This window comes from Phyllostomus hastatus, unplaced genomic scaffold (assembly GCF_019186645.2).
Source record: "Phyllostomus hastatus isolate PE091 unplaced genomic scaffold, TTU_PhHast_1.1 phas_contig_86, whole genome shotgun sequence".
Lineage (NCBI taxonomy): Eukaryota > Metazoa > Chordata > Mammalia > Chiroptera > Phyllostomidae > Phyllostomus > Phyllostomus hastatus.
Window position 1 is genome coordinate 80,620,030 of NW_025333977.1, and position 12,639 is coordinate 80,632,668.

Sequence of the window (12,639 nt, forward strand, 5' to 3'; positions counted from 1 at the left end):
GTTTTGTTTTAAATCAAAGCTATTATAAAAGATTATAAAATAGTTTAAAACAATTTAAACCAAATATATGCCATTCTATTCTCCTCTTACCAGTGTTATGATAAGTATCTACCCATCCTCCATCGCCATCATCTTCTTCAATGATAGCTTCCAACTCATCTGAATATTCCATCTGCTTGCACCGCTTGTAGCACGGAACTATAAAAAATAGCAAATACAGTTAACAACAAATAATCTGCTTCCTATAAATCCATTTTTAAGAACAGAAAGTTTATATCATAAAATATATTTTACCACCAAAATATTAGTGATTATTACAGTTCACTTCTAATAAAAGTGATTAAAGAGCTACATGCAGCCCACAGACACAATTATTTGACCACATTTATCTTTCCCTAAATAGCTTATTTTTATTTATTTATTTAAATTGTATTTTTAATAAGATTTTATTTATTTATTTTAGACAGAGGAGAAGGGAGAAAGAGAGGGAGAGAAACATCAGTGTGTGGTCGCTTTAAGTGCGTCCCCTACTGGGGACCTGACCTGGCCTGCTACCCAGGCATGTGCCCTGACTGGGAATAGAACTAGCAACCCTTTGGTTTGCAGGCCAGAGCTCAATCCACTAAGCCACACCAGCCAGGGGTAAATAGTTTATTTTTAGAAGATAAGCAGAAAGGCTCTATTGGGAGTGTTCTATAAATTCTTTACCCTGATGGTCTGTGAAAACTGCAAGCTGAAGCAAGAGATGACATTGTTCAACTTCAGGCTAATGAATAATACCTTATTCTACCAGCATTACTCTCAGAACATGGAGGCACCACCTGTTATTCTCAGAGGTGGTAGAGGTGACCTCAAGCTATTCATAATGGACAAACCAGTGTAAATTCCACTGCTAAATTTTATTCTATTACATGATATTGGTATTGGGTTTTTCATATAGCAGATGTGTCAATTAACAGGTATTATTATTCACATGAGCCTAAAATTGAACAATTATAGTGAAAAAACATTATGATATATGGTCAACAAATTGCTAAGAATACCCTAATTTTTTAAAACAAGCAAGATATTAATGATTTATATTAACAAAAAAACACACATGTTATTTTGTATATATGTTCCTTTCCCTATAATAGGTAAATTAGAACAGAAATCAGCATACTGTTACATGATTAGATAGGGACTATAACTTTTTTGTGTTTTCAAATTAACTTCATAAATAAAATGTTTCAGAAACATTTTTTAAACCTATAGACAATTTTTCAATGACATATAGATAATAAAATCTTTAGCTTTGAGCTTTTAGACGTCAAAGTGTCAATTTCATTTGCCATGAAAAATTTAAATCTCAAGGAGATGAAAATCAAATAGCTAAAAAGATTATTAAGTCAACTTAAAAATAATCCTATTAGAAGTCCAACTCTGCTTAGGGGCCCTTTTCCAAAATATCTTAAAACTAGACATTTCTGGCAAAAAGAAATAACAAAAAGAAAGGAGGTGAATATCAAGTAAGAAAATAAAACACCTTTAGCAATAGAAAACCCAGAGCTTTATTAAATTTTCAAATTTGTCTGAAAGCAGCTATTAGCACAGCTTTAAGCACTAATTAAGATCAGTAAGTGCAGCCCTGGCTGGCATAGCTCAGTGGATTGAGCCCGGGCTGCAAACCAAAGTGTCACAGGTTCAATTCCCAGTCAGGGTACATGCCTGGGTTGCAGGCCATGACCCCCAGCAACCGCACACTGATGTTTCTCTCTCTCTCTCTCTATCTCCCTCCCTTCCCTCTCTAAAAATAAATAAATAAAATCTTTAAAAAAAAAATATCAGCAAGTGCTAAGGTTTTTTTTTTTTAAGAAAATATGTAATTCTTCGTGCAAAACTGAATAATATATGCAACATAATTCTTACCATTTTTGGTGACCAAAAACTGTTTGCCTGTTGGAAGGTATGCCTTCACTTTCAATTCTTCCCCTGTAGCCCTTTAAAAGAGTGAAAAGCACAAAAATACAAAAAAATTTTTTTGTTTAAGGCAAAGACAAAACACATTTAAATCTCAAAACTGCACAATCTACAACCCTGAGTAAACTGTTTTGGGACTGGTTTGGGAAGGATACCATTAAGTGATGTATTTCAGGGAATCAAAAAACAAAGCAAAGCAATATTGTAAGTGAGATGTACTAAGAGATGCAGACAGACCTAAGAGAATTTGGGTTAATATTAGACAAAAAATATAGAATAATAAAGAGTGATTACTATATTTGGCTCTAAACAAAAAGGGCATGCTGTTCTCTAGTGAGTATAATCTCATTTAGATTTTTAATCCTATCCCTTCATCTTGAGACCAAGAGGAGGCTGAAAAATAGCCACATGACATTACATAACAAAGTAGGTGTTAGCAAGATCTCTGTTCCTACCACTCTTAAATTGGAACTAAAATATAAAAAAAGATGCTTTGAAACACAAGATGGTAATGTTGAGAATAAATGAAAGCAAACAAAAAAATAGTGCTTTTTAAGTATAGGATTTAGATCTCTAACATGTATTATTTTTATTTAATCTTCAGAACCCTAAGAGGTGGATTACATTAATATCCCCCTTTTTATAGGTAAATAAATGAGATTAAAGAAGATTGCCCACAGTCAGAAAGCCAGAAGGTGGAAGACCCAGAATTATGCCAAGTGAGTCCAGGGCTCCTGCTTTTAAACACAACTCTCTCTGATTTTTCAGTGCTACTCTGGAACAACTTATTAATAATTTGTTTGAAGAATCTTCTGTGGGTCACCTACTGGAACTGGCCAGAGCTGGTGTAGAATATGATGTCTGTCTCAAACACATGAACATTTGGAATCCTATGGCCTTTTCAAGGTTCAGTATAAAGTTCAAATCCTCTATTTGAGCACAAAATAAAGCCAGGTAGCCTTCTAGATGTCCTTGGACCTTTCCCAAATGTCAAATTCAACAATGTTATGGCAATGCCTGAAGTTCTGAGGGGAGAAGATATAATAAGGTCCTGGTGGCATATACAGATATGAAAGCATAGCATGGAAATATTCTGTGTCAAGCATTGATTTAAAATGAATTGTTCCTTCGGTCTCAGGGATTCAGCCAGAAGTGTGGACACTGGAGTGAGGTATAATTGAGTTCTCAGTTACAATGAAATTATTTCAACCATCACAATTCATAAAGTAGAACCATAAACTACCACCTGCTAAAAGATCCAGTCCATATGTATAATCCCTATAACAATACTATATATTGTATACATAAATTAGACAATTAAAGATTATGAAAAATAAATCTGAAAGAGAATATGTATCATATTGAAGAAAAACCTAAATTAGTTGTTTTCAAAATATTATGTTAAATTTTATATACATATTTGACTTAAAATATGTGTGAAATATAGAGCAGACCTACCTAAATACAGTTTTAACTTAATGCAGGATGGAAAAAAAAAGTCAACCACTCTTACTAAATCAGATAGTTTCTATAACATTAACTAAGTTTTAAAATATGGAACAAAAACACATGTAGGAAAGACAAGGACATAAAAATAAATCTGACATTTTGGCCTTGATACATAAGAAATAATGCTCTGAAAGATAAAGAACAATCGATAAATAGCAGTAACAACTGTTTTAGATATTTGTTAAATGTAAATATTAAGGAGAAAAGGCCACAGATGAAAGAGAGTTCCAACTCTGGTTTAAAATATTTTGATTCTTTAAGCTCTTTAGATATTAAGGAAAACATCAATTAGAGCCTGGGTTAATTCTAGAAACCCTCCTCCCAAATCAAAATCGTGCCTTTCAACTATAATTAAAAAACTGTTCTTGAGGGACACAAGGGACATAATAAGTTGAACTTATATCCAAACAAGATGATAATTCCAAAATATTCTAGAACAATTAAAATAGTTCTGCCAGTATTGAGATCACTTTTTCAGCATATGTCTGGTGGTTTTACCATAAGTACTTAGAAGTAATGAAACTGCACTTTTTCATAACATTCTATTATTATTCAGAATATTTAAAATATATAATGAGATCAGCTAAGTTGCTTAAATTACTTTTATAATTAAAAGAAAAATAAAGAAAATAAAACATTCTTTTAAATCTATTACTGGCAGATTTCCCACGAAGACCTTAAGAGAAAAAAGTTATCATGAAACTTTTCAACTTTAAACTTTTGAGTATATTCCTAAAAAGAGAGCACACTTTTGAATTTTAATAAAAGGTTTTACAAAGAACATAAGACTCTACAAAATCTCCACATTAATTAACATTATAAAAATATTCACTAAATACTTGTTAATTTGAAAGAATGAACTGATCAAATTTATAATTTCTTGAATGCTATTTTTAAAAGACAATATAAAGAAAAAGAATACTAGTAAAGAAAGTGAAGGCATTTATCTCAAATATGCCCATCTTTTGTATCAACAGAGCAAAAAACAAAACAGGTGTAATACCCAATTTTTCTTCCTTTATTTTTATACTTTGAATATCACTGGGGAGCTGCTTAATAGAAATATCCCTGGGGAACTGAAGAGGATTAGATTGATCATTCTCATTTATATGCCCTAACCTATTTTTCAAACTACCATAATTATGAAGTCATACCTTTTATTAATTTTCTATTCTTCACCCAAGATTACTTACCATTGCCATGTTGGACAGTGGTGAACTAAGTGATCTCCAGCTGCCACAAACTATTAAGGATGTAGAAGGAATATGAAAAGGTAGAAAGAAAAATTGAACATTACTGAATGTAAGGTGGCAAAATACCAAAAGTGATCATCTTGTGTACCGATATTCAACAACCAGTTTAAACGCAAATGGCACCAAATCTTCTCTATCAGCCTGAAGATTGTTGATTACTAATAAAACTACAAAATCTTTAACATCCATAGAAGTTTAAATTAATTTTAGAAGAAAAAACATTAAGTACTATTTTTAATTCAATTTTTATCATTGGATTAAATGTCAAAAGCATACATACACATCATGAAATGTATAAAGTTGACATTACAGGATTTAAGATGTCAAAAATCATTTTATAGATAAATGTAGAGCGATTCTTGCTAGTGGCTGAAAACTCAAGAACTTCGGAAAAAATTACTAAATAGATACATGGCTGATGTAAGAATAGTTCATCACATTACATTTCTTCCTTTTTAAAAAAAAATTTTTAAAAATTGGTAACAGCCAATTTGAAAGTTTTTTCACACTCTTAAAGAAATATTAACAAGAGTGAGAAATGTAGGGCCAAACAATGGAAAAAAGGTTAGAAGTTTTGGGATTGACTTGGATGACAGCAGGACAAAAAAGAAACTGAATGCTCCAACCCCCTCGCTGGGTGGCTGAGGGGGTTGGAGCATCTTCATGCACGCCAAAAGGCTGTGGGTTTGATTCCCAGTCAGGGCATCTATTAGAGGCAACCAATCAATATTTCTCTCTCTCCCGCCCCCACCCCCCCTCTCCCTTCCTCTCTCTCTAGTATCAATTAACATATTCTCCAATGAGGTTTTTTTTTTTTAAAAACTGCACCTTCTAACAAACCTTGAACTTTGTAAACAGATTGAACATTATATAAATTTTTGTTTATTGGGATTTTTCCCCCAAAATAAATAACAGACTCAGGAAGAAATAGTCTAACTTTTTGAGAATTTCCATTATACATGAACATGAACTGATTTAACTGCAAGACAGAAATCCTGCTTATTCTTGAGAGCAGAAAAATGAAAGTCTGTTAGGCATAACTGCACTGTCCCAACTCAAGCAATATGCACACATACTTTCCCAATTACTATTCCACAACAGCTCTAACTTAAAATCATGTGTTGTTCATGGGTTTATTACACAGCAAAAAGTTACAATATGTTTCATTTTCTAATGTCTTTCTGTGAAAAGCCCACCTACATGTAAGATCCTATTTTACTTTGAGAGAGTAATGCTATATAAGATTCTGAGAGTAACTTTCCAAAAAAACATTAAACAAGATTTAGCATTGTATTCCCAACAGCAAGTGTTTCTGTTCTCTTATTTCAAGAATCTTTTTTTACTATTCAAAGTGGTCACGTAAAGACAAAAATCCAAATTAAAACAATATTCTCACCCCTAGGTCTTAAGCATTTTGGCTCATTGTGACCAGATGCTGCCATTAACTGTGGTTACCAGGAGCTAATTTATCACCACCAAAGAGTATTCATTTAACAAAATGAAAGCAAAACAATTAAAAATTTAAGAAACTATTTTAACGATAGTGCCTTGATGTCACAAGACACTAATATTTTAGTCCATGGTACCTCTTGTGGCATCTATTAAAAAAAAAAAACACTAGAAGGTAAAGAAAACTATAAAAGAACATAAAATTGTACTGATAGTTAATACATATGTACATTTGCTCTCACTAGCAATGGCCATTATAACATGCTTCATAATGTCCAAGTAAAATAAAATGTAAAACAAAAACTTAAAATTCTAAATTTTTAGTTTTTGCAGTAGCTTCCTCTTAGCAATTAAATATTATATAATAATGAATAACTTCAATAAGATAGACTCAATATTAACATTTTGGTAAGCAACTTTATTTCTGAAGCTACCTTCTATTTCCAGTATTCAATCAAGCCATACACATATTGTACATTTAGTCAGCAATCTCAGTCAGGTAATACCATATTGGATAATGCCTGACACCCTTTTTAAACCCAAGACTTTCACACCACTCAATGAACACAAAAAAGATATCTGAAGGCTGATAGCCAGAAGCCTAGAAACAGTAAAACAAAAAAATTCAGTACAGCATTTATCTAAAGCAAATTATGTCTTCTCATTTTCCTCCTCTAGACTGATTCTAATCTAACGTAATCCTGCCACTGCACTCTATACCGGCTGTACCCAAACTTTTTGGTGCCAGGGACTGATTTTGTGAAAGACAAACTTTCCATGGATGAGGGGTGGGGGAGTGAGTGAGTCTTTATAGACTGCTAACAGATGCAGCTTAATTATCACTTGTCACTCATTGATAGGGTTTTGATAAAAATCTGTAAGCAATTGACTTATTATGGTTTCTGTGCAGTCACACCTCTCTGCTAATGATAATCTGTAGTTGCAGCCACTCCCCAGCACTAGCATCACTGCCTCAGCTCCACCTCAGATCATCAGGCACTAGATTCTCATAAGGCACACATGGCAAACACAAGGCCCTTGGGCTGAATCCAGCCCTACACCTTGTTTTATCTGGCCCGACACCTTGTTTCTACCCAGGAGCAGTACCCGAGCTCTTGATTAACTGTTAAGGATAGTTATATTTACAAAGTCCTAAAATTACATTTGGCCCTTGACAGGCAACCACGAAGCTGATGTGGCCCCCAGAGAAAATGAGTTTGACACCCATCATAAGGAGCGTGCAACCTCGATCCCTCGCGTGCACAGTTCTTGGTAGAGCTCGTGCTCCTATGAGAGTCTAATGCCACAACTGATGACAGGAGGCAGAGCTCAGGTGGTAATGGGAGTGATGGGAAGCACCTGAAAATACAGATGAAACTTTCCCTGCTCTCTGGTTGCTCAGCTCCTGCTGTCCTGCCTGGTTCCTAACCCCTTCTCTCTACCAGTCCAGCATTATGTGGTTGGTATCCAGCTAGGCTAGTTATGTCTTGCATTTTTTTAAGGGGGGAAAGTTTATTACCTACTTCATGATGCAATTAACAATATTCAATTTAGAATCAGTTACTTTTAACACAGCTTAGTTCTATCCAATGACTACAGACATGGATCTTTAACTCCATCTATTTACTAGTCATCTTCAAGCAGAGGAGATAAAAACCAAAGAGCCCAAAGAGAACAGCATACTTTCATCTCTGCTCTCGACTTCAGATACTTAAGTTTCAAGAGCCATGTCTACATTATACCTTGTTCAACAAGAACATTAAGATTCTCAAGATCAAAACTTAGTTTTATTTGGCATTCAAGGTATTAAACTACAATGCCTAAGGTAGAATGGGTCCTTCAGAGAATGTCCAGTCAACACTCCTCATTTTACAAATGAGGAAGCATGACGCCTGTGCCTAGTTAGCTTAATTAATTTGCCTGAGTCAGAATAGGAGAAATTAGAGAAATGGGTCTAGCAGGCAGATTTCCTACATTCTTTCCATATAACAATGTGTCTTTGCTAAAAATAAAGACAATTTTATTTTTTTAAAGCTTTATTTATGTATTTTTAGAAAAGGGGGAAGGGAGGTAGAAAAAGAGGAAGAGAAACATTAATGTATAAAATAAACATCGATTGGCTGCCTCTCACATGCACCCCGACCAGGGACCGAACCCGCAACCCAGGCATGTGCCCTGCCTGGGAATAGAAATGGTGACTTTTCACATTGCAGGATGATGCCCAACCAACAGAACCACACTAGTCAGGGCATAAAAACAATTTTACATAAAAGATCAGTTCAGCACATCATTATTAGAATTCACAAGGATTTAGCATTGAAGTGATTCCATCACAATTGAAAACTGAAAGGTCAGTTAATTCTCTGGCATGAGGTCTTGGAATTTACAGCAATAGCCGGATCATACAAGGTTCATTTCAAAAAGTTTCTGTCAAAACCATGAGTAAAGTTCTATTGCCAATGGGTGGCACTTCTAAAAAAGATTTAAAAGTAAGGCTTAAATTCTTTGCCATTTATTAATACTAAAAAGTAAGTCTGATGCAACCATAACTGTTCATAAAACTGGAGTCTAAAGTAACTTTTAGACCAGTATTCATGACAAAATAACTACCTAAAGGAAAGAGAATGCTTTTATTATATAGATTTAGTGGGCAAGTAAAATGACTCCTTAAAACATTATTCTACATGAAAAGTTCAATAAAACTCAACAGGCCTATAAACAGCCATTAGTTTCAGGATTAAGCACATGCAACACTGCTTTGTTGGGAGGAAAAAATGAAAAACTCATGAGAAAAAAATCCATGTTAAATATGTAGAAATAAAATATTTAAGCTAAATACTTAGAAAAATCTTAATATCCAAGCAGTGAACCAAAGTTTCCAAATGGAAAGCCAAGAAAACTTATGTTTGGTAAGACAACAAAGACCGCAGAGTCCACTGCTCAATATAACACAAATATGATTGAAGGATAAGTGACCATAGGAATCTTTTCCGTTCCTTCTCCCACCCTCTCTTCTACATAAAGAGGAACTACAGAAAAATATGAGAAGTGGCAAATCAAGAGGGAAGTTACATGCTCTATTCTATGGGAAGTAGAAATCCCTATAAAGTTGTTAATATGGTTAACAGAATCTACTTTTACCCAGCTCTACAGTTAAAATTTTTTTTACATAGCAAAAAAGCCACCCAGTTTAATACAATTGTAAAATATAATAGCTTCACAATATCTTCAACACTCACCTCTTCTGGGGTGATAACACCTGTTTCCTTAAATTTTGATTCCTAAAGAGATAAAAAATAACATTATTATACTACTTTCACTTTCAATTTAAAAATTTTTCTAGGCAACTATTTGCTTGACACCCTCCTAGGCATTGGAAACCATACCAAAAAAAAAAAGAATATATCACTAGTATCTAACCAAGAGACATACATATCTAATGGAGAAAATTGACATGAAAATAATTACAATACAATGATTTTGTAAAATGACAAATATCTTTATTTTACAGAACAGTAAAAACATCTTAAAGATTTGTAGACATCTCACAATTCAGACAACTCCTTTAAATGGAATAATATTTGAAACCAAATCTAGAAGTCCTAAGTCATTTATTACTCTCCCACTATTCTCATCTTGACCAAGATACTAACGCAATATTCTCTTCTCTAAAGCAATAATGTTATTTACCAAATTTTTCTAAGTTTTTCAGTTACATGTAAGATTTTGTGGTACAGTCTGAAGAAATGCAAAGATTCATTTATCAACATTATTCATTCAACAAATATTGACCACATAACTGTGTGCCAGGCACTATTTGAGTTAATGGGGATAAAGGAGTAAACAAAATAGAGTGAACTCATCTTTGTCCTCATAAGAACTTTAAACTCTAGTGAAGGGAGAAAAGCCAAATGGTAATGAATACCATGAAGAAAAATGAGACAAAGAGGAAACTGGTCTGGTTAGGGGAAGAGGGAGAGAGATGGCTACATAAAATAGGATCATGAGCAAACAAAGACTTCACTGACAGACGACTACTAAGCAGAGCTTAGGAAAGGAACCAGCCCCAAGTCTGTCTGGGCGAAGAGCATTTCAGGCAGGGGAATGGGCAAATGCAAGAACCAGAGGCAAGAGAGTGGTTGATGCTGTAACAAACAGGTCAGGCTGGCTTAAGCAAAAGTGAGCAAGGGATAGAGTAGTATATGATAGTAGATGGGGGCCTCCACCAATAGACTAGAGACTCCAAGATCACTGTAAAGACATTGGCTTTTACTGTACCTACATCTCCCAAACCATGATTTTTCTTAATTTGTGCCTGCTGGGAGAAGTCATTCTTTCTTTCCCAGGGATTAAGTTTTTTCTTCCTTGCCTTTCCATGTCTGGAAAGAAACTATAAGTGTTCTCTCTGTAAACCAACAGTTTGCACAGGGAGGGGCAAGGAGATGACCATTAATTCTGCTTTCCTTATTACTAAAAATACATACTGACAAGTACATACTTACAAGCTAACACTTCGTCAGTTAGTGAACAAGTAAAATGGTTTCCTAAAACATAATTTTATGTTATAAGTTCAATAAAGTACAACTGGCCAAAATAGCAGTTTTATATTTGGGAGGTCTTTTTCTCTAGCTCCTCTTCCCTGAAACTAAAAAGTTGTAACAATCACGTATTATTTTTATGCCAAATACCTATGTAGACAGTTTTCTGAAAAGATAACATAATATGCAAAAGAATCATTTGATTCAACTGTCAAAATGATTTTCAATTTCAAGTTGAATGAATAATCTTAATTAATTTAGGTTTCACAGTAAACAAACAGAAGCATAGCAAGAGTTGAAATTCTCATTTATAAACTTTCCTGACTTTTTTTAAAAACGTGGTCTAAAAAGGTATCATTTTAAAATCAGTCTCATATAAAATCAGTACAGAATGAACACTTCCCTTTGCCATGGAAAAGTAAAATTGTCCACTATTCTTCTTAACATACCAGGATAGCTTCTTGAACGAAGAGAACCAACCATTTCCAAGGATATTCATCCTCACACTAAGATTTCTAAAATTGTAGTTGAAAGCTTAAAGCAAACACTAAAAAAGAACTAGTTATTCATTTACCATCATTGCTTGCTCTTCAGAAAGGAAAAATAAAGTTGCAACAACAAAAAAACCTTACTCTAAAAGAATTACTTAAAAACTTAAATATGCTTCTAGAAATTTATCTTTGAAACTAAGAAAACCATCAGTCACTCCTGTAATAACTAATGTACCACAATTTTTACTTTAAAAATGCTGTATTGCCAAATGTGTAAAAAGTTACATATCTAAGAGGGTTAAGGCACACTAACAACTAATTTCAGCTATTTTAAAAAGGGGAAAGGGAGATTTTGCCTGTTAGCTGGGTTCATTGGTACTGATAATGTTGTAAATTTCAACTGAAATCTAACAAGTTAGGAACTCAATTAAACTTACTGTTTCAAACTCCTAACTATAAAAGGCTTACGAAATTTTAAAGAAAAAAATGGCATGTCATTTTAGTATCAAACATTGATTTCATTTTTTTAAAGATAAGCAAAATCTTTGTTTGAAAAGTTCAAAAGACTACTGATGTTAGGATTTAACGTTCTCATATCTACTTAGCTGGGGACCACCTTCCAACCCGAGGTACCCAGACACGCTGAGTTCTGACGGATGAAGGGGGATGAAGGGCGACAGGAGAACGCAAAGAGCATCGCTCCAAGTTTACCCGAAGAACACGGAAAGACCCTGAAAACAGCTGGGCAAGATCACGTCTGGGGGCTTCACCTTTTACTGTTTCCCACCTTCCTATACCTTTCCAGGCCGGAGAACACGGTGACTCCCCCAGAGCCCGGTCGGTCCCTGCAGAGTTGAGCGTGCGTCTGACAGCCCTTGGCAAGCCCAGGCCGGCTTACCTTGAGGATCGGGGTCAGGTACTCAGCCACTTCCAGTGCTTTTCCCTTCACTGTGTTTATCACATTCTGCATCCTGGGGCCGGAACAGCGGCCGGCCCCGCGACGGGGTGGGAAGGACAGCTGGGACACGCGACCAGGAGTCAGAAAATGTCTCCGCTACCGCCGACGTGCATCGGCACCCAGGCGACGGCACCCGACGGGACGGACGGGACGAGGGGGAGGGGCGGCCAGCGCCGCGCGCGAGGATAGGGCGCGCGCTCCTCGAGCCCCTGGCAGCGAGCGGAGGACCGGGCCCAGCTGTCAACTGGCCGCGAGGGAGAGTGGCAGGGACAAGGGATAAGTTGGGGGCGGGGGGGAGCGGGCGCACGCGCACCCCTGGCCTTCGGGAACTGTATTCACCCCTTCGCTTCACTCGTGCCCCTTCCGGCTTCCCCTTCCTTCTCTCACTCTCTCGCCGTAGCTCCACCGCCACTCGGGCTTCACGTGACTTAAGACTCTGGACACGTGACCCAAGAAAGGCCGCTTTGGGGCGGGATCGGGCC

At 35.7% G+C, this 12,639-nt stretch overlaps 1 protein-coding gene across 1 annotated transcript in view; it reads right to left on the minus strand.

Moving 5' to 3' along the window:
- Nucleotides 1–12,534, minus strand: part of ATG3 (autophagy related 3) — a 30,090-nt gene extending 17,556 nt beyond the window's left edge. The window contains exons 1-5 of the mRNA XM_045850916.1: nt 12,098–12,534; nt 9,410–9,451; nt 4,662–4,711; nt 1,909–1,979; nt 91–198 (exon numbers count right to left, since the gene is read on the minus strand). Of these exons, the coding sequence (XP_045706872.1) occupies nt 91–198; nt 1,909–1,979; nt 4,662–4,711; nt 9,410–9,451; nt 12,098–12,169 (343 nt within the window). The 5' untranslated portion in view covers nt 12,170–12,534. The remainder of the gene's footprint in view (nt 1–90; nt 199–1,908; nt 1,980–4,661; nt 4,712–9,409; nt 9,452–12,097) is intronic.
- Between the last annotated feature and the right edge of the window lie 105 nt (nt 12,535–12,639).